A 22,259-nucleotide genomic window follows, 5' to 3' on the forward strand; every position below is an offset into this window, starting at 1 on the left:
ATAGCTGCTTATTTCCTTCACATCTGAAGGGAGGGTGTTCCACAGGGTGGGCACCACTACCAAGAAGTTCCCTGTAACCTCACTTCTCCCATTAAGGGAACCGCCAGAAGGCCCTCGGCGCTGGATCTCAGTGTCCAGGCAGAACGATGGGGGTGGAGACGCTCCTTCAGGTATGCATGACTAATCAGCAGGTCTGTTAGATGCTAAGCTCCAAATATTTTTGAAAATCAAAAGAAAGATCTGCTACACAATATATGACCATGTTTTGATGGTGGCAGAATAGCAGGAAATTGTGCTGGACTGCAATGTTCTTTTGGCATTTGGTAGCAGAATATGGGGTCATGGGGCATTCATGTAAAAACTCACATTATCAGTCAAGGCTGCAAAAGAATTTGGTTAAACTGGATTGCACATGGTTTCTGCGTACTTCAATAATTATGATGATGATTAATAATAATAATAATTTCTTCCCCATAAGGTTCCAGGGTGTATTACAGTGTTAAATAGTGTTAAAATCAGCTAAAATAATTAATATTAACAAACCTACAATATAACCAATAGCCCATCATGTCTTTTTGGAAGACAAGTTGGGATTATTGCATCTGAACAGGGTCAGCACTCACTCACTCCTTGACCTAGGTAGAATCTACACACATATAAAAAAAGCTCTGAAAATGCTTTTTTTTAAAAAAAACATTTTGAAAAATAAATTGAATTTTGCATAGCTCACTGTCGCCATCTAGTTTCACATTTGTGTATTGCATTTTACAGCACATTTAAAACATTTTATTTGCAGCTGTGTAGCTGAATCCCTAGTTCACATCATCACAGTAAACCCTAGCCCAAGTGAGAGCAACAAGCCACAATCACTTGCCTAGTGTTACATCTGAACCAGGGATCATGGTTTGTTTTGCTCAAGCAAACCCCAATGGATATTGAGTAATTGAACAATGAATAAACCTTGGCTTCACATTGTAGTCGGTTTGGATCAAAAAGGACATTTCCAAGGGAGGAGCATAGGCATAGTTGGTATTTATGTTAGATGGGCAGGATTTATGTTGGGGGGGGGGGCAGAACTGAACTATTTGCGAGGTGATTGGTCAGTTAGGTTTTTTTTACTTACTTGGGGGGGCAGCTGCCTCCCTGGCTACACCCATGGTCCAGAGGGTATGCAAATTTAATAAAAGAAACCACCCTGTGATCCTCGGATGGAGGTATAGAAATTAAACAAACAAACAATAAATAGTCTACAAGGCAGAGTCCCCTCCTGCTGTTGTTCCCCCCCCAAAAAATAGGTATTCAATGGCATGCTGCATTTGATTCTGAGAGTTTCTATACAGCCACCAGGAGTAGCAGCAACTAAAACCACCTTATGCAATTAAAGAGAATAGCCAAAAAAATGATCTACAGGCGGTAACTGATGCTCAGTAAGATTGCAAAAATGTGTGAGAGGAACAAACTTAAGTTGGAAATGTCTGGAAGTTGAAGGATCATTAATACACATGTGGTGGCTATGCAAGCTTGCAAAGAAATTTTGGGGGATGGTTTACAAGGAATTTTTAAAAAGTTTACTTTAGATTTACAGGGGATCTGACAGATGAATGGGAGATACGGATTGTCAGTATTAAAGGACAGCTAAATAGAAACTTAACCCCAAAAGTTAGGACCAAGATTCAAATCCTGAATGGGTAACTTTGCTCACTAGTAACATTGAACCATGAGGAGGAGATCGTTGGACAGTGTTCTCGAAGCTACCAGCATGAGTTTGACCAAACTGTGGGAGGCAGTGGAAGACAGGAGTGCCTGGGACAGGTGAGGCTGCTGATCCCTTATTTTGGCTGCTGATCCCTTATTTTGGCTGCAGATTCCTTATTTTCGAGGCTGCTGATCTCTTATTTTCAAATCTGAAAGTTGACAGCTATGGAGAGGAAGGGGTGGAAATTTATTTGGGGATGCAGCAATCCAAAGAATATGAAACAGAATGTCAGTGAAAGAGAAGATTGGGACAGTCTGCTCACTGACTGGGAACGTAAATCCATGCCTATACTGTAAATGTGTGCAATTTTAAAAACGAAAACAAACAAGCAATCTTCTGAGGACGAGGAGGAGAAAGGTCTTATGGCATGATCCAGTTCCTTCGTGCAGCTCCTCCCAGATATCTGGCAGCCTCTCGCTGGAGAGGTGCACGCTGCGTTTGCTGCCCCAGCACACGGGACTGCGATGGATACCGCTTTAAACCGGCAGCATCCTCTTGGGCGGCCAAGCAGGCTGGGCTATCAAGGGGCGCGCGCGCGCGCGTGCGCCCTCCCGCGCATGCGCGCCAACGCGCCCGCCACCTTGCCCACGTCAGTCCTTCCCCGGCGTCTTCTCCGATTCGGCCGGGGAGAGAGTCCCGCCTCGCGAGGGGCGGGACTAAACGAGCCTCCCCCCAATCGCGGCGCAGGCCGCTCGGCTGAGAGCGCCCCACCCCCTTCTTCTTCCCTTTCGCCGAAAGATGGCGGCCGCCGTCGTGGGGCCTGGCCCGGCCGCCGAGGAGCTGAGCCTGCTGGAGAAGTCCCTGGGCTTGAAGAAGGGGAACAAGTACAGCGGGCAAGGAGAGCGGAAGGTGAAGAGGGACTGCGGGTGCCGGGGAGGGAAAAGGGGGCTGGCGGTTGAGGGAGGGAGGGAGGGAGGAGCTGGCTGCCTTCGCCAGGCAGACCGACCGAGGCGCGTTTGAATGGAGGTTCTCCTCAGAACTGGCTTGGAAGGGGGATCCCCAAAGCTCATCTAGTCCAGCCCCCTCTGACAGATGGTACTATGAACCGGGCCGGTGCCAGGATGTTTTGCAGCTCTCTAGGCAAAGCTAACTGCATGCACAAAATAATTGCTAACTTCGTAGGTGTCTCGGGGGGGGGGGAGGGAGACCCGAAAAGTACAGCGCTTGAAACTGCTAAATTAGCAAGAATAAGTAATCCGACTATATATATATATATATACACATACACACACACACACACACACACACATATATAATTTTTATTTATTTTCCATTTAATAATATAAATTCACATCATTCTTATCCACTTTACCTCCCTGGCTCTTTAGATCCTATCGACTTCCTTCCCTCCCGGCTCATGGCTTTCAAAATTAACCTTTATATCATTGTAATTTGCACGTTTTCCTATTCTAATTACACTCATTACAAAATGGCTCAAATTTTAAATAAATATAGAAAGGTATAAAAATTCTCATTAAAAGTCTTCAGGCAATCCTACTGATGATGTTAATTGCTTACAATAATCTTTCAGATCTCGTATAAATTTACTCCAGTCCTTTTGGGAATACTTGATCATGCTGGTTTCGGATTTTTCCTGTCAGCTTTGCCTGTTCTGCAAAGTTAACCCGACTATTTGATTGCCTTTCTCAAATGCAAAAGAAAACGCTAAGGCACACAAATCCTTTTGAATAATCTGTGAGCCTCTAAGGTCCCTCTGGGGGCTGCGCCCTAGTTAGTCTCATGATAACACAGGCGCTGGTTATTAGCAGTTTATTTTGGGGCTGCGATTTGCACCCACCCAACTGAGCGTGATGGGACTTGCTTTCTGCCCGGACGTGCATGAGGTTGCGCTGGAAATGTTGTCAGAGGCTCTGCCCGCTCTCCCGTTGCCATTCATTTTAAATAAAAACTAATCTACATGATCTTAAATCTATACATGAGCACCAATGGATGACTTCTCATGCATCTTTTTCTTAACTGCTTCCTTCTCTTCACTGGGGCATAAGAAACAACAACATATGTTTCTGTTGTATGGCTAGGCCTTAAGAAAGTGTCTCAGCTTCTGATGTTACAACTTTGGAAATGAAACATTGGTTTTGGGCTATGTCTGTGGATTGCTTTTCTCCAGGTTGGCTTCTTTGGAAAAGGGAGTGAATGGGTGTGCACCATTTGATACACATTCATCAGATCTGAGTACTGCAGTTAACAATTCCATGGGGGGAGGAGTGGTGTTTTAAATGTCGGAACACTCTTATATTGGAGAAAATGTGGTCTTTTGTGAACCCTTCTCCAAAATATGTTAGGTTGTTTTTAGTAGATTATTTCAAACTTTCATGTGCATACTGAAATGGTTCTTTCTGGGCAACCCTTAACCAGGTGGTGGTGCTGGATGTATATGAACTTGAATGTGGTTCTTGCTGATAACCCATGGATGCTCCTAAAATAATAACAAATAACAATAATAATTTTATTATTTATACCCTGCCCATCTGCCACTCTGGGTGGCTCACAACAGAATATTAAAAACACGATAAAACAACAAACATTAAAAACTTCCCTAAACAGGGCTGCCTTCAGGTGTCTTCTATAGTTGTTTATTTCCTTGACATCTGATGGGAGGGCGTTCCACAGGGCAGGTGCCGCTACCAAAAAGGCTCTTCCTGGTTCCCCATTACTTATTTTGTAGGAAATCAACAGCTGAAATACTCCATATTGGACCCACTTGTATTTGAAATATTATGAAGCAAGGCTTTGGGCCCCTTGGTGTTATTTCTCCGTTCAGTTTTTCAGCTTTGTGTGGGTGTGTTCTGCTCAAAATGATTTAAAAAAACCATGTGTAGAGGGTTATAAAACTGCATTTCTTCCTGTAATCACTTGAGTCTAGTCTTAATTTATTTATTAAATGGGATTGATTTCCAAGAAATTTAGTTGGATTTTTATTTCACACAAGGTAGCTTTTCTTTTATAAAATGGAGTTTGACAAGATGCCTTGCAGCAGAAGTTCAAATATTGTTCTACATCCAAATAACTGAATTGGCTTGAATTCCTTCTCTTAGACTCCTGTACTACAGATGAACAATGGCCCCAGTCTGACAGGACTGACAACTATAGCCATCCATCTAGTCAAACAAGCAAAGAAGGAACAGCTGCTTGGGAGCACCACAGAAGAGAAAGCAATAGTTCAGCAGTGGTTAGAATACAGAGTAACGCAAGTAGATAAACAGTCCAGTAAAGAAGATATTCGACTAATTTTGAAGGTAAGAGTAACAGTTTCTCACACTGAAAGTTTGGATCTCAAGGTAACATAATTGCTGGGTTGTTTCCAATTAAGTTTTACTCAGAGTAGACCCACTGAAATTAGCTGTGGTTTTTTTGTTTGTTTGTTTTTTGCAATATGAACTGAATTTAACCAGTGGCAGTTCATATATAATATCTCTTAAGGTATTCATTGTAGTTGACTATCCCATTGAAATCAATGGGATTTAAATGTGTGCAGCTTCGGCTGCACAATGCTCTGTACTTAGTACCAAATTTTCAGTCTGATTTTACAATTGTTCTAATTCTTAGTTATTGGATTGTGTGACTGTCCTCTTGAAAAGAGCTGTCATTCACTGGTAACCAGTGGAGGCTGCCCATTGGAACCAGGAGACAGACCAACAATAGGTAGGGCCAGAGTCAATAGCAGCCGGAGTCTACTAGTTCTGGTTGTGTCCCCATCCTCCTCTTTGCTGAATTCTGCAAAGGTAGCGCTGAGACTTGAGAAGGAAGCTGACAGCCAAGGCCACCCCCTGAACTCATTGTAAAGAAGGAAGGAGGCAGGTGGGGACTGGTTAAGAGCAGTCTGAACTTGGTGAGGCAGTGCCCCATTAGCCCTTGTGGATCATCCTCCACTACTTTTCTTCCATCCTTAGTTCACAGCAACTATTCTGAGTAAGGATACATTATGCCTATATATTATAAGGAACTGTTGGGAGAGGAATGGAACAACAATTTTCACTCTGTATTTTCAGTCCCTATCTGCTTTAGCACCCTGAGTCAGCACTGAGCAGAGTGGAAGAACTGGTTGAGGAATTGGGAGACTTGCTCAGACTACATATTCAATTACTCTGTAGTAATTGTGCATACATATAAGCCTATCAGTCGTGGTGACAGTATGTGGAAGAGTGTACTTTAAGTATTTCTTTTTTTCTGAAGTGCATTCATTTTGTTTCTTTCTAGGACCTGAATTCATACCTTGAAGACAAAGTCTATATTACAGGACACAATTTTACTTTAGCAGATATTTTACTGTACTATGGACTGCACCACATCATAGTGAGTACAAGCTTGTTACAGATTTGGTTGGGAGATGCCTTACTTTTTTCAAAATTTGATTTCCGTTCCTCTGTCAATAGTAACTTCAAAAGAAAAGGGTCATAACGTTTCAAGGGTTTTTCCATTATGTTAGTGTAGAATAGAAAAACGTTTGGTGTTTTCCTGACTATATTTCCATAATATCAAGGTTATCTGTATCCTATACATCTGGAGCATGAAAGCAAAGAGCATGAAAGCAACGAATTGGGGTTCTTCCCTCCATCTCTAATAATGCAGGGTGGAATGGGGGCAAAGGACCAGTCCAAGGTCATCCATCTGGAAGTTTACTCACGCCCCCCTTAACCTTTGAAAATGCTGTTTCCATATCATGCAGCCATTGCATCAGTTCACATAGCAAATAGAACAATAAGCACAGAATGAATTGTATTATTTTAATACTGGGGGTGGCAAAGTTTATGTGATAGCAGAACAGATGAAACCAGAACAATAAAAGAACTCATGGTTTTTTGTTGTTGCATAAGACAGAGGATTGGATCATGGTGATAAACTAGTGAAGAATCTTATTTAGTATGAAATCAAATGAATGGGCCATACTTCCACAATTCAAATTTTGAGACCTGATTTAACAGGTTAATGGACACTATATATTGCTGTTAATCATAATATGTGAAACTTACTTTTTCTTCCATTATTTAGGCCGACCTTACAGTGCAGGAGAAGGAGAAATACCTTAACGTCTCACGTTGGTTTAATCATATTCAGCATTATCCAGGTATCCGGCAACATCTGTCTAGCATAGTCTTCATCAAGAACAGACTCTATAATACACATTAAGTGCTGTGTTAGGATTTCCTAGGAAGTGAAAAACGTCCTTTAGAACGACTAATGTGCAAGCCTTGGTTTCTGCCATTTCCATATGTGAAGCTGAACAGTTGGTGCCTAAAGTAATAAAGTTGCATTGAGTAGCTGTCTAGAAATACGGACTTCATTAAAACAGTTGTTTTGGCAAATTTCAACAAGTGAAATGTGAATCAAGCTTCTTAAAGTAGAACATTTATTTTAACCATACAGATACATAGGAACTTAGCTTTTATCGTATGGAAACGTATAGAACTTTTACTGCAATATGTCAGCTGTGCTATTGGTCTGAATTGTATCATGCATAGTACTCCCTTGTATTTTTCTCCTATGAATGTTTACACTTGTTTTGTAAAAAGTTAACTATGAAAAAATATATTGTGCCAATAATTTTGAAGCAGAAGCCAAATGTATTGGTAGCAAATCATATTTATGTGATAAATTATTTTAAAAGCCCTTGTTTTTATTATTTATTTCTAGGGGTTGGGGGAAGATAGAAATTGATACAAAATATTAAAGTATCAAGGGTGAATGGAATAAGGAACTAATCATTTAAAAACAAAACTCATACTATCTTAGTTCCACAGAAACTTCTTCATTATATTTTCTGCTATTTTCAGGCTCCTGCCTTTTGTGCCTTATTATTTTCAGGCAGCAACAACCAGGTGGTCCTCTCTCTAGTTTAGGCACATTCCGTGTTCAGTAAGAGGAGCTGGTGTTTACATATTACAGAACATTTAGGAATTGTTGACCTGCAGAATGGTTTGCAGGCATTTGTTAATAAACACATCTCTGTTGGTAACCTGACTGGTACCCAGAAACTCCATGTGTATCATTCCTGACCTCCTCAAGAAGGGTAATATACACAGTGGGTTGCATCGAACTGCATGAATGGAACAGACTTTATCTCCTGCCATTCTAACAAGTGGAGGCCAACTGTATCATTTTGCGGAAGCTGCTACATACATAGTGTCCATCATCATATAGTAGATAGCGTGAGACCCGCCACTTTATCCCTTTCTTAGCTGCTATTATTATTTTATTTAGAAGAATTGCACTGGCCAGCCCCATTTTAAGTAACAACAAATATTCTGCTTTGCTTTTATGAGAGAGCACCCACCCCCCATAGTTGGATAGAATGAAGAGCATTAACCTAACCTGGGGCTTTAAATCACTGTTCACGTTTGATGAGAAATGTATTTATTTACTCCTCCTTAATTTTATCTTTACACTATGTACACCGGGATGAAATGATTTGTCAGGTGATTTCCCACACCTTGTAATGGGTTCAGACATGTGGCAATGTGTCTTGGTTCTGTCTGGTATGAAACGCTTTGTTTTAAAGTGGCAGAAGAAAAAGAATCTTGCTATGCACAGCAAGGGATATGGCAGTGCCATGGAAAAGTACGAAATTCAAAGAGTGATCTCGAGGTGTCCCATGAAAGTACCATTTATATATTTACATACTGTTGGGTAGATCACTGCCTTTCAGCCTAACCTAACTCTCAGAGTTGTTCTGGAGATTAAATGAGGGAGAGAACTATGTGACCATCTTGAGCTCCTTGGGGGGAAAAGGTGGTTGGGGGGGAGGAAATATAATAAACTTAAATATGCATTTATAGCCATGCAGTCTCAAAACAGGTTAGCTACTATTACCATTAGTAAGATAATACTATTTCTTTGATTTAAGCAGTACGGATACAACTTTGCCCTATACCATCACTCATAGGAGTTAAGTTGTCAGAAAACAAAAGATTCGGTAGAAAAGTTTTAAAAGGTTTTTGCCTGCAGGTAGGACAGCTGCTATCTCTTATCTTTTCTAGTGATAGTTTCCATTAAATTTATAGGGATCTATTATCCTGCTTTAAACCGTCCTTACTCTGGACTGGCCATATTTCACTTTTTATCTTCTTCTTTTTTGTCATAGAATTAAATACATATTCAATCCTTTCTCATTTACATTTTAAAAAATAAAAGAAAAACTGCCTCCCCTGTTTCTATGGACTTTTAACCATCAATCTAAAACTTGTAGAAATGTGGCAGTTTAATAGATTGGTGGCTTTTTAAGTTTTGCCCTTTGGAGAGCAATATTTCTTCTCGGCATCCATAATTAGACAAGCCTGCTGTTCTCCATTATCAGAACACTCCATTTCATATATCCTCCCTACACTTTAAACACTTTCCTGTGCATTGGGGACCATAGTGCTATACTTCTGATGTAGTGAAATGAAATTATGTCCTTTCACTTTCAAATAAATCGGGTCAAATCTTTATCACAAAGCATTTATAAGTAAGTACCCCTGTTGTATATTCGTATGCTTTGTGAATATACAGATTCTTGCACGCACTCTCACGTACACAACCTTCGCATTCTAGCATTCCGTGTCATGTGGTGGATTTATATCATTAGCTATAGCCCCCAAGCTTTAGAGTAATGTAGAAAGAAGTTAAAAGATTGGAGAGGGAGCTTGATTTTGTAGTGATTGCTTGTTACTGCTTTGCCTAGCGTTTCTGGAGGCGTAACTTTTATTTGCAGTATGGGTAGTGACTGCAATCATTTCAGCTGCTGCTGAAGAGAGCCTGGCTCATCCTTCACTCCCCATAAAAAAGGGGGGAGGTTGGTAATTTTTTATTGTGGTTGCATCTTAAGGATTCCCCCTTTTCCATTCCTGTGTTACCTTGGCCCCCTTTAGGAAGATATGGAGCCATTAAACTTTCCATTTTATTGGATGAACTAAATCTCTTTCAGCTTTTTCCAGTCTCATGATCTAACGTGACAGCTCGTCGGTGATGTCTATTCCACTTCAAAGAGGCAGGTAGCCTAGGGCCAGCCAGCTGTATTGTGGATTCCGTGGATTTGGCTTGCTGTTCCTGCTGGGTGTCATCTGTCTTCTTAGTCTTGCAGTGGATAATTTTTGTGCTCCCCCTAACATCATCTGCCTGAGCAGTTTCTGCCTGGCAGGCCTGTCTGTCCAGGTTGAGCATCAAATATGGTAACCGTATGACTAATCTGACAAGGCAACTACTCCAAAGAGTGCAGCCCCAGGCCTGCTTTGACCAGGATCATCATCACAGCCCACAAACTTCCAACAATCACGACCACGGTCTCAGTCTTCCATCACAGATGCTGCCCATGGACTTATTCTGCTCACGCAATGTATGTCTCCTTTTCTGCTCACCCCCCCCCCAGCCCTCTCTTAAAGGCTGTCATTCCAAATCTTTGTGTGTCGTGAGAAGTCTGCCTCAACAGGTTTGGGTTTCCCTGCCTGTTGCCAGCATTTGACTCAAACACCGCCACTTGGATGAAACAATCCTTTAGTGGATTATCATTGCTAGACAGCCTGTGGGAAAAATGACAGGACTCGGCATGTTAATCCGAAGATTTTACAATCCAGAAAGCCGCTAACACTAATCATAAATGGCAAGATGATCCCTAAAAGAGAAAGTGGGTTCCCTAGCAAGGCAAAAGTGACACAATTTGTTTAGTAAATCTTCCCCAAAACTCTATATGATGACTACATATGTTGATTTTCATGCTCAGAGCCATAAATATTCCCAGAGCTTTATGACTTGATGACTCTATCGTATGAACTGGCAGGTACAGGATCTGCAAACGCTGCCTTTTTATAACTACTGCCTGCTTTCCTTTCCATTAGAAAGAAAAAAAAACCGCTTCAGTGACTAAACTGTGACAAAATTATGTGAGCATACAATGCAAAAAAGCAACAACCTGAATTGTGCACCTGTGCACCAGACCCTATTTTATGAAAGCAAAATTTGTGGCTTTGAAGGCCACCTGTTACAAAACTGGCTGCCATTAAGTTCAGTTCTGTAATTCATACATTGCATTTTCCCCCACTGCATAGAAATATCTCTATAGAACAAGGCATTTAGACCATCATGTATGAAATGTAGCCTGCATGTTTTGCTGTATGACTGCAGGAGGCATACACTTGTGCCGAAATAGCTGTTTCGTTATCAGAAACATATGTGCGCTTTCCTATAGGAAAATTATCTCTGTGCAAGGGGTAGGGAAGCAGATATGAGACACCTCGACATCTGACAATTGGTTGCAAGGTGAAAGTCCTGTCTTTGGATATAAACTGGTGCTAAAATCTTATTTGGTGATTGGAGCAGATAGGAAGGAAATTCTCAAAGCAACACCTAGAAAATTATTGACACTATATTATTGGGGGAGGGGGAGTCAAATGATCAACAACATTATGAATAACCAGTGGATAGTGCTGCGACAAAAGCACACTACAGAATAGCTGTAGTTGTGGGCAAGTAGCAAATGCCACCTGCCTACCACTCCCCTCCAATGCCTGTTTTTTAATATTTAACGCTGTACTGTTTTTAACACTTGATTGGGAGCCGCCCAGAGTGGCTGGGAAAACTCAGCCAGATGGGCGGGGTATAAATAATAAATTATTTATTATTATTATAAATCACTTCACAGCTGACTCTAGTGTACCTTTCTGTCAGCTGCCTTTACACCTTGGAGGGAAAAACATGGGTATAATACAGCTTACAGGAGCCTTCTGTGCAGTCCATGCAAGTGTCCAAGACAACACCAGCACCAAATTTTCTTGCTTCCTACTGCACTGCCCTCACCATCAGAATTTCACTACCCACAACCTAAAGAGATGCTATCTACATAAACCGTTCTTCCTCTGTACAGCTCTTTGGGTTAGGTGAAAGGGAAGTTTGTGCAATATTGGTGTTTGTGTTTACAGTGGACGCTCGGGTTGCCAACGTGATCCATGTGGGAGGCACATTCGTAACCCCCAGTGCCACGTCTGCGCACGCGCAGGTTGCGATTCAGCACGTCTGCGCATGCGCCGAAACCCAAAAGTAACCCGTTCTGATACTTCCGGGTTCGGCACGGTGCGCAACCTGAAAACACACAACCTGATGTGTCTAACCCGAGGTATAACTGTACAGTATTTGGCTTTTTCTACAGCTGTTCTTGATGCTCTCTCTTTATGGTTCTGGTGTCCTGGTGTGCCTGAGGAAAGATGGAGAAGGAGGTGGATAGGCAATCAGTCTACACCTTAAATGTTTTGAGCGACAATCAAAACAATCAACAGTGCTTTTTATTTTATGACATGTTTTTACCATCTGTCAAGGGCAGATTCACACCATACATTCAAAGGGCACTCAGAGCACATTTAAAGCACATGAGTTACCACAAATCATTCTAGAACCCTATAGTTTTCCCCTCACAGACCTACAATTTCCAGTACTCCTAATAAACTACAGTTCCCAGGGTTCTCTGGGAGAAGTTGCACATTGTAAATGGGCATTCAATGTGGATTGAGTTTAAAACCCTCTTAAAAGGCTTTCAAGCCACTTTTTTAAAAAAACAGTAAAAATTTAAAATACAAAAACAAGCCAGGTGCACTATCACCCATCAACAAAGGCAGCAATCCTAAGACTTAAAGGTAAAGGTAAAGGGACCCCTGACCAGTTGTGACCGATGTTGGGGTTGCAGCGCTCATCTCGCTTTATTGGCCGAGGGAGCCGGCATTCCGCTTCTGGGTCATGTGGCCAGCATGACTAAGCCGCTTCTGGCGAACCAGAGCTGCGCACGGAAATGCCTTTTACTTTCCGACTGGAGCGGTACCTATTTATCTACTTGCACTTTGACGTGCTTTCGAACTGCTAGGTTGGCAGGAGCAGGGACCGAGCCACGGGAGCTCTCCCCGTTGCGGGGATTCGAACCGCCGACCTTCTGATCAGCAAGCCCTAGGCTCTGTGGTTTAACCCACAGCGCCACCCGCATCCCTAATCCTAACGCTTACCAGGGGGTAAATCGCATTGAAGTCAGTGCGACTTACTTCTGAGTAGACAGGGTTAGGATTGCACTGTCAGGCATCCGAACAGTTAGAAAACTTGCATTTTAAAAAAAGAAAAATGCCGCCCCTCCAAATTAAAAACAGCATTTTTACATAAAAAGTCGGGGGGGGGGGGAGATAAACTAGTACAAGAATGTAAAAGTAAAAAAATAACACGCTCACACACAAACACAAAGGGATCTAGCTATTTTATCCCAGCTGGAGGCTGGTTTCTTTTTAACTCTTTAACACTAACCATCATGACAGCACTGAACGAGCATATAGGCTTGGGTGACGTCACAGCGACCGACTCCCCTCCCCCCCCTCCCGCACTCGGGCGGCGAACTTCCCCGTAAAACGAAAGCGCGCTCCTTACGCATGCGCCGTACTCGCAAGGCTTCCCCGCCCTGCTCTCGCGCACACTATGGCAGCTGCGCATGCGCTGTCCAAGCATTGAGCCCAAAGTCAGCCCCTCCGCGGCGGTTGCTGGCAGTAAGGAACGAAATGAACGGTGGGGGTCCCGTGACCCTCAGCCCAAGTAAAACTGGAGAGCCGCCCCTGTCCGGCGGCGCTAGTAAGAAGCGAGGCTCGCTGGGGGTGTCGTCCTCACATCCTATATTAAAGGGTAAGAAGGGCTCGGATTTTTAACCCTCAGTGAGAGAATAACAAACGCGGGTGGTGCGCATGCGCGGCATAGGTTCTCAAGTTGGAAAGGCGCCCCCTGGAGCGCATGCGTGAACGGGTCCTGTTTGAATGGGCTTCTCTAGTTTAGGCGGCTGTTGCAAAGGTAAAACTTACAAACGTGCCCGGAATGGAAAGGGGCGCTAGAGCTGGGGAAATTGGATAACTCGTGAGGAACACGTGAAACCGAGTTCGGCGGTGCTTTTTAAAGAAGTGTGTAAATAGGATTGCAGACTCCAAAAAAATGGTCATGGCTGTTTAACTTGCATAACATTTGATCATTTGGATCCTAGGTAAGTTATGCATCTCACTGTGAAAAAATTCTGTGGAAGGAAGAGCTTTATTTGAAGAGGAGATCTACTCTGTTAGTATGAACAATGGAAACAAATAAGAGCATATTCATAAGAAATTCCTTATCTGCTCTCTTCCACATAATCATTGAGAGGATATACTTTTAAATGGGCTGCTGCCCACCCTTTTTGAAAAGGTTACCAAAAGTTGAGTATAAAATAAGAGTGATATACCAGGGATGGGAATCTCATTCAGCCTGAGAGGAGATTTTAACGTGGACAGTTTTCCAAGGGCCACATTCCGAGGGTGGGTGGAGCGAATGATAAAACAAATAAAACAAAACAGGCCAACATACATGCTGGCAAGCCAGCAGAGATTCCTCTGCCTGACTTTTAAGAATAACTAGCAAGTCATGGCCATGTATTTTCTAAATTCTGCTAGTTCTAACAGTGTCAAGCACCTAACAACAGCAATAGCCAACCATTGTGCCTCGTTCTTAGGCTGCAATACTATGCCTGAGAGTAAGTCCCACTGAACTTCCTTTTGAGTATCCAGCGGTATTTGTACTGCAAGTTATTCCATTTTCTTAAAACGTTTAAAAGTTGCAAGTGTTTGACTCTGAGGAGGATTTGGAAGGCCTTGCTGCAAAGCCAGACCTGGAACAGCTCACTGGCCTGAGAACAGGGCATACTTTGGTAATATAGCGCTCTGAGCGAGGACAAAAATTGGCAACGCCCCTTGCCCGGATAAATATGGGTTTTATTGTTAATTTTGTTGGCATCTGTCTGCCTCAGGAGACAATAGAGGAGTGCAGCTTTGGGAGGAAGTCAAACTGTTGGAAGGTTGCAGCACTAAGGTTGAGAAAGAAATGCTTTGTTGCATCTGGGGCAGATGCATAGCTGTCAACGTTTCCCTTTTTTTAAGGGAAATTCCCTTATTCTGAATAGGATTCCTCCCAAGAAAAGGATGGGCAGATGAAGGCGTTTGGTTGTGTTGCTGCAGATGCACCACAACATTTCTTCCCTCTGCGCTCCTCCCAGAGGTCATTCCTGGAGGTGGCAAAGGAAAGGGAATGAAACTTAAGACAGGTGGGATACCTTTCAAATGCCATGTAGATCATTCCACTTTTTACTGTGCTTCCCAGTGCTGTGTAATACAGACTCGATTTTTGGCATGGTATTCTATACAGTGTGCTGCTTGAGCAGCAATTGAGTGGTGGGGGTAGGATTAGTATAGTGCTGCCTTGCAAACAAGGGGCTGTAATGTGGATTCAGCCATAGTCAGAACAATGTTTGGGTACAGTATTCCCTGCAAATATTTCCTTAAGATTTTGCATATAAAAGTCCACAAAAATTGTCACTCCTTGGTACACGCCTGATTTCAGATCTTTGGAAATTGCTTAGAGATTAGCGCTGGGATCCTCTAATTGCTCTGAAAAATTCCTAACAATCCAGTCCTATGCTAGGTTATACATGTGTTTAGGTACAACTAATTCTACATAGATCACGTTTTTTAAATCTCAAAAATTATGATTGAACTGCAAGACCTTTCAGCTTGGCGAGTGGTGGCAAATGTTGAGAGGCTTGACAATGTCAACGATGGAAAGGGTGCAGACTGAGCATAAAAACCCCAATGAGTTGAATAAGTTAGTTAGGCCTCTTTTATTTCTTTAAAAATGTGCTGCTCCAACTATTTTATAAAACATTAGAAAAAAATTCATTAATCTCTGTGTACAAGCTTTAAAAAGCTCAGTTATTTCTGTTAAATATCATTCTGTCCACAGTTCTAATTGTCTTTTTTTTTTTTTCTTTAGGAAGCAAAGTACGTAGTATTTAGATAGTGTAACTTAATGTTGCCAAGTTATGTGCCTATCCTTTCATAGTTAAAAGGCCCTTTACATGTTTGGCTGCCTCCTCTGTTAGCCAAGGGGAAGGCATTTTAAGGGTGATCCAGCCCAGGCTTCGTATACAGTGGTACCTCGGGTTAAGTACTTAATTCGTTCCAAATGTCCGTTCTTAACCTGAAGCACCACTTTAGCTAATGGGGCCTCCTGCTGCTGCAGCTGCTGCGCCCCTGCTGCACGATTTCTGCTTTCATCCTGAAGCAAAGTTCTTAACCCGAGGTACTATTTCTGGGTTAGCGGAGTCTGTAACCTGAAGTGTATGTAACCCTAGGTACCACTGTAATTCATTGGCTGTTTTACTGCACTCAAACTTGGAACTAGGCCTGGGCGATATATCCATATATCATCCAGGACTGATATTAGGGGCAGACCGTGATGATGAATATTATTTCACTATAAGGCAGCAAGTATAGCAAAACTATTTCAGCATCATCCTGAAGGCTGTTCCCTCCGTGTAGCTAATGGAAAAAGAGTGAAAAAGATAAAGTACAATAGAAAGGAAGAAGTGGCCTGCCAAAAGAGGAGATGGAGTTTGGGGGTTGGAAGAGAGAGAATATCGGAGAGGCAAGAACCACCATGATTTCTTGCAGGTCCCTGATAATGCATACTTGTTTTATTTATCATGAACATGTCTCATTACTTTTCTTATAGATGTTGGAGAAATATATTCCAGACTTTTGGATCACAGACCAGTTATTCAAGGAGAAATTCGTTATTTCATTAAAGAATTTGAAGTAGGTTTGATATTCTATATTCTATATTTTGAAATAATTTACCTTGTAAATGGGGGAGGGATAGTTCTAAAGTACAGTCATCTTCAGATTTCAGAGAAATGTTTCATGAATGGCTGTTAATCTTTTTTATAAATAATAAACCCATCATTTTGACAAGTAAATATTTTTATAAATTACAACAATTATTCAATCAGCTTGTTAACATTTCATACTCCCGACTCCTTCCCCCTCTTTCTGTGGTTCTTTCCATTTCTTTCCATCTTCCTGCATGCTCCAAATTATCTCAACATATTTTGTTATATATTCTCGTATATATCTCATATATATATTGAAACTGCAGGTTTTTACATTAATCCTGCCAGTGTCTTAATCTGTTTACAATTTGTTTATAAATGCTCAATAAACCATTGCAATTCCTTTAAAAAAGATTGTTATCTTGATTTCTTATTCTTCCAGTAAGTTTTGCCATTTCTGTGTAGTCCTTAACTTCTGTATCCATTCCTCTCTCATCAGGACCTCTTCCTTTTTCCATTTTTGGGCAAATAACATTCTTGCAGCTATGGTTGCATACATAAATAAATTTCTATACTGTTTAGGTAGTTCTGATCATATAATTCCTGAAAGAAAAGCTTCTGTTTTTTTAAATAAATGTTATCTTAAACATCTTTTTCAGTAAGCTTTAACCTTATTACAAGACCACCACATATGAAAAAAGGTACCTTCTTTCTCTTTCTCCAACACATATTCGATTTGGATTTATACATTACTGCCAATCTACTAGGTGTTAGGTACCATCTATATAGCAATTTCATATAGTTTTCTCTTAAACTATAACCTGCTGTAAATTTTATATCCACATTCCATAAATATTCCCATCCATTTCTATATTATTACCAATATATATTGCCCAATATACCATTGAAGATTTCTTATTTCTTTCAGATTTTCCACAACTCTTATCTCCTACATTTATTCCATTAATGCAGGGTTTTTCTTGTTTCTTCTTTATTTTCCAAGCCAATAATTTCCCTGACTTGTTCAAATTGTTTCTGCTTTAAATATTTAATTTTCCACTCTATTTCCTGGTTTATTATCATTGAAGATTGTGTTTGCAACATCTTGATATCCTGTTTCATTATCTTTTTTCAAGGGGAATTTATTCCTTTCCTTTCCTTTTTATTTCTTGTAAATTTTCTTGTTTTTTCTGCCCTCTTATCTTTCTTTCATGTGCATTTTTTTGACAAGTAAGTATGGAATAGATTATCTGCAGCTTTTGGATGTTTGCATTGCTCATGACTCTGTCTCTGTTGAAAATGCCAGCTGTTGACATTTGGGGACCAAAGCATGAAAATCATAATTTGGCAGTGTATCAAAGCATCTAAAACTTGTAGTTTCATTTACAACCGCAAAGACTATTAGTGCGATTTTTCTTTGTTTTTTACTTTTTAATAAAAGATCAGATTGTACGGCTTCTGGCCTTACTGTTTATCTGCCCTTTAAGATCCATCCAGATGGAAAAACACACCTCTCCTTGTCTCCTGCCACTGTCTTTAATACTGTCACTGCTGCCGTTTCTAACAGAAGAAACTACCACATTAGTTTTCTCTCTCTCTCCATGTTTTCATGAAGGAACAAATGATAGCAGTAGCAGGAAAAGGCCAGCAGGGAAGGAGGAGAAACTGGTGCAAAGAAATAGGCATTTGAGAGCATTCATGGGGAATCTCCTTCCCATACCTGCAACATTTAAAATTATCCCAAGAAAATAATACTAAGTTCTTGATTTTCATAGCCTGTCTGAAAAATGAAAGCATTTTTTTTTAAATTACCTATAATGTAATCAAACCTATATTTTCCCATATTAAATAGATACCTTTGGGGGTTTTTTTGTTTTTAAATGTTGAATATATTTTCCACATGATGGCAGCAAAACCTCAAGCTGAATGGCCAGAGCAGAGATTTATGTGGACCCTGAATTTAGTGATAGCTTCCAGTTGGTTTCTGTTAAGAATTGTTGATGAAATGAGCAAAAGCAAAACGTTTTAATTTTTTTCATTTTTGAAAAATGAGATGTGTTAATAATGAGGTTGTGCTCCATAAACATTTAGAAGCATTAAGTGAGAAAGATCTAGATATTCTGTACTGTTTAAAAACATTTTTAAAGGGGAGGTCCATTTACTAACTTCAAGATAGCATCTAAATAACAGCAAATGAACCTTGTGGAATATATAGAAATGCCCCCTTTTTAACTTTCTCAATAGGAAAAGCGTGGTTTCCGAGAAGTGCGGGTTCTTGAAAACTTGAAGAACACAAGCTTTGAGACAAATGACCAAACTCTGCCAAAGTGTGAACAAATGATGCAAGGGAACCTAAATGAAGCTCTCGGGAGATGTAAGCTAGAAATTATTGGTTTTCTTCTATGCCTTTTACAAAGTGTTTGGATTCTTAGACACTAAACAGCTCCACATAAAGTTGGAGTCTTTATGTAAAGTAGCCCTCAGGTGGCCCTTTTATTCACACCATTATGGGCCATATTCAAAAGGAGATAAAGATGTGAGTATTTTCATCCTGAGCTTTCCCTGATGTTTTAATTGTAGAGGGAAACTGCTGTTTAGTTTTAAAAGCACTTTGCCTTTTCAGCAGTAGGAGATACTACCATGAAAAGAAGTCTCTGACTTTACAAATTGTCCTCCCTACCCCCTCCTTGTTATGGCTGTTAACACTTCCATTTCCTGTAAAAACAACAACAACATTCCATTCTGAGCAAGGCTAGCAATGGGTGGGCATGTCAAATGATGCATGAATTTGGTGCATCATTGTTAGGCCTGCTTGGCTCTAAGGCAGCAAGATGGGATCTGGAAGGAACCATCCAACACACACACACACACACACACACATCTCCCAGGGTATGTTTGAAAGGTACACTACCTTACTGAAGTTAAGCAGTCTGGGTCTGGTTAGTGTTTGGATGGGTGACCACCTGGGAACCATGTGTATGCCACCCTGGGTCCCATAATGGAAAGAAGACAGGATATAAATGTAGGAAAATAAAAACCACTGTATGAAGTTGCAAGGATAAGATGGCTGAAGATATACACAGGCAGCAAAACTTGGGAGATAATTCTAGTCCTCTTTAGCCATATATTTATAAGTTGCCATGTTTAAAGCAGAAAATGGTTGCGAATATTACATTTTTACATAGTTTTTTCAGCATCCTGCATAGATCCAAATGTCTCAGTGACTAGCATAAAAAGTGTTATGCAACATAAGTGAATATTTAAATTAATAGAATATGTGTAGGCACAGAATTTAGACTACCTTGATTCAAAAATCTCAGTGGCTTTTAAAGCTTACCCAGTCATGTCAAAAGGCATCCTGACAAGGGCATCCTGGCTAAAACTAGACCACAATATGGTTAAGATCCACAGCTTCTCTGTGCAGTGAGATTAAATAACTCTTGTCAGAAATGTGTCCCTTAAGATGAGCCAATGCAGCAATTGTAACCTATACATTTCAGTACAGGTAGCCAATGAAATGATCAACAGACTCCAGGGGAGAGAGCAGGAAGAAAGGAAGGTAAGGATTAATAAACTAGTTAAGAACTAATGCCGGGTCTAACCTGCAAGGTATTCTGGTGATAGTCTACGTAGTTTTTATGTAGTTTTTTCCCTGCACCAAAACACTGTATGGTTTCAGAATAATTGTTCTGCGCCTTCAATCTTCCCTTCTCTACTTTTTCCTTCCCTACACCTACAGCAAGTTAGGTTTTACTATGGTAAACGGGATTTTGTGGTTTCTTTTGTTCATTTGTTTGTTCGTTCTTACTATCTCAGCAGCAAGTGTTCTGCTGCTGAGTCTTTACTTTATATTATAATACTGCATTCAACACAGCATATAAGCCAGGGAGGAAACAACTAGCTGTGAACCAATTAATGAATGCTTTAGCATATGCTAAGTAGTGGATGCCTTACGGTTAAATATTTTTGTCCAGGTACATACCAGCTCTCTTGTCACTGGAAAAGCATGCTAACACACAAGGGGAGCTATGCTACCTCTGCCCCAACCACCATTCTGCCTTTCAGATTGTTAAGGGCTACACAGTGAAGCAAGGAACCTCTTGTATTTGTGGAGGCTCCCCCCACCCTCGCATTCTGGACCTCTAGATTTTCTTGGGTTCCAAAAGTTTCAGAGAGCCTCCATGACCACAAGAGGCTCGCTTTTTCTCTAGGTCACCCTATGTAAGGTGGAAGGAGACAGCAATGTAGGGAGCTAGCACCCTAGTCCCCACAGCCTCCTCCTCGTGTATGTAACACACTTTCCAGATGACTGAAGGGTGCGTGATATCATTTTGTGCATCTACGCAAGCGGCGAAACCCGGAAATAACCCTTTCCGGTACTTCCAGGTCGCTGCAGAACGTAACCTGAAAGAACATAACATGAAGCAGTCATAACATGACGTATGACTGTAATGCCAATCCATAGTTTGCATTCTGCAGACCTCTGATATGTTGCATGTGTTGAAACTGATGATCCCTGAGACTGCCTGTGGCGTTCGTATGGAGCCCCTGGTCGTTTCATGGACTATTGACCCGTACACCACTAATCCGCTGCCACCAACCAGGTCCTCCCCGGTAAAATACTTAGTTTCAGTCGGGTTCTCAAGTTAACAATGAAGATTGTAGTTTATTGCAAACACAACTAAACTTTAAATGCATTCGAAATGCTGTTACCCTTTACCCTCTTAGTCTTATTTTATCCTGACTCTAACTCACTCTAACTCTTCTTCCTCCCCTCACACAAGAACCAACTGCACTAACTGTCTCTCTACTTCCATCTGTCTTCCAACTGCTTTTTCCCAACTGTCTAAACCTCTGGCTAAGCCTTTTAAAAACAGGTAGGCTCCGCCTCTGGGCTTTCCTATTGGTCTACCTATTAACCCTTTCTCTCCCCCTGTACAGACATTTCCAAAAGAACGGGCAAACACCACACTGCCAAACGGTAATGTGCAAGAAATTTGCAGATTCCTGCAGAGCCTTCAGTAAAACAAAAGTTGGTTCTAGAAGCTCACTTTCCTTCAGAATAGCTGCAAAAAATGTAGAAAGAGGTTGAGGAGAGCCGCCATTAGTAGGTCTTCAAGAAGCACTATAAAAATAACAGAGTTACTAGATCCTCTTCCACTTTCTCGGTATGTGGAAAGTTTTTCTTAGAATTTCCTTCACAGCTTGAGAAAGGGGAAAGAGATGGTTAGAGAAACCCAAATCCCTATTTTTCATGGAACAAAAATATCCAACAGAATGGAAATGTAAATCTTTCCTGCTTAGTTGAAAACACTGAACATATTATGAATACAGCTTATTGAAATGGAAGTGTTTCATACTTGTGGATGTTATTTAATGAAAGGCCATATTATAAGAACATGTGACTCACTGGAATCTCTCACATGGCTGCACATTGCTTGTTTGTAATACAGATATTCTAAAACCTCAGGATTAGGAAAAACTGTGCAAGAAGTTAATTCTCCATGTTAGTTCTGTACTTCACTATTATAGGCAACCTGTTCAGCTCTTTAGGCTGTAATAGAGCTGCATTGTAAGATGGCTGCAGCTACAGTCAATGTTTCTGTTTGTATATGAAAATGATGGATAACAGTTAAATGATATCAGACATAATATGGATGTAAAATTCCCAATTTATTCAACTTGGCTAAAATATTGGGAGTCTACCACAGGTACACACATTCCCTCCTCTTCGCTTACACACAAATTCTTTCCTTTAGCCATGATGCAGTGTTACATCTGCACCAATGTATACCTTTACCCACTTCAAGCGCTGGCGTCAGCCACTAGTTTGAACCTAACCACAGTTAAAGTTAATATTGGTGCAGATGT

General features: G+C 41.0%; 2 protein-coding genes and 1 long non-coding RNA gene across 6 annotated transcripts in view; all 3 read left to right on the forward strand.

Annotated features, from left to right (window-relative positions):
- The first annotated feature begins 2,448 nt into the window (after positions 1-2,448).
- On the forward strand, positions 2,449-7,384 carry EEF1E1 (eukaryotic translation elongation factor 1 epsilon 1). The gene is made up of 4 exons (XM_081873186.1): positions 2,449-2,605; positions 4,813-5,013; positions 5,975-6,070; positions 6,767-7,384. The coding sequence occupies exons 1-4, from the start codon at positions 2,495-2,497 to the stop codon at positions 6,902-6,904; spliced, it is 546 nt and encodes a 181-aa protein (XP_081729312.1). The 5' UTR covers positions 2,449-2,494; the 3' UTR covers positions 6,905-7,384.
- A 1,128-nt stretch (positions 7,385-8,512) lies between these two features.
- Positions 8,513-10,494, forward strand: LOC309348524. Its single transcript, XR_014159448.1, has 2 exons — positions 8,513-8,719; positions 9,678-10,494. It is a non-coding gene; the product is annotated as an uncharacterized lncRNA (long non-coding RNA).
- Positions 10,495-13,128: 2,634 nt separating this feature from the next.
- The window catches only part of BLOC1S5 (biogenesis of lysosomal organelles complex 1 subunit 5), a 31,503-nt gene continuing 22,372 nt past the window's right edge, over positions 13,129-22,259 (forward strand). For all 4 annotated transcript variants that reach the window (XR_014159133.1, XR_014159134.1, XM_081873172.1 and 1 more), the window contains exons 1-4: positions 13,129-13,390; positions 16,292-16,374; positions 18,633-18,762; positions 19,889-19,947. Coding sequence is in view for 2 of the 4 variants with exons in the window: in XM_081873172.1 (XP_081729298.1) it covers positions 13,144-13,390; positions 16,292-16,374; positions 18,633-18,762; positions 19,889-19,947 (519 nt within the window). In the remaining 2 variants the exon portion in view is untranslated. The remainder of the gene's footprint in view (positions 13,391-16,291; positions 16,375-18,632; positions 18,763-19,888; positions 19,948-22,259) is intronic.

The sequence above is a fragment of the Podarcis erhardii genome, assembly GCF_964252035.2.
Source record: "Podarcis erhardii genome assembly, chromosome: 8".
NCBI lineage: Eukaryota > Metazoa > Chordata > Lepidosauria > Squamata > Lacertidae > Podarcis > Podarcis erhardii.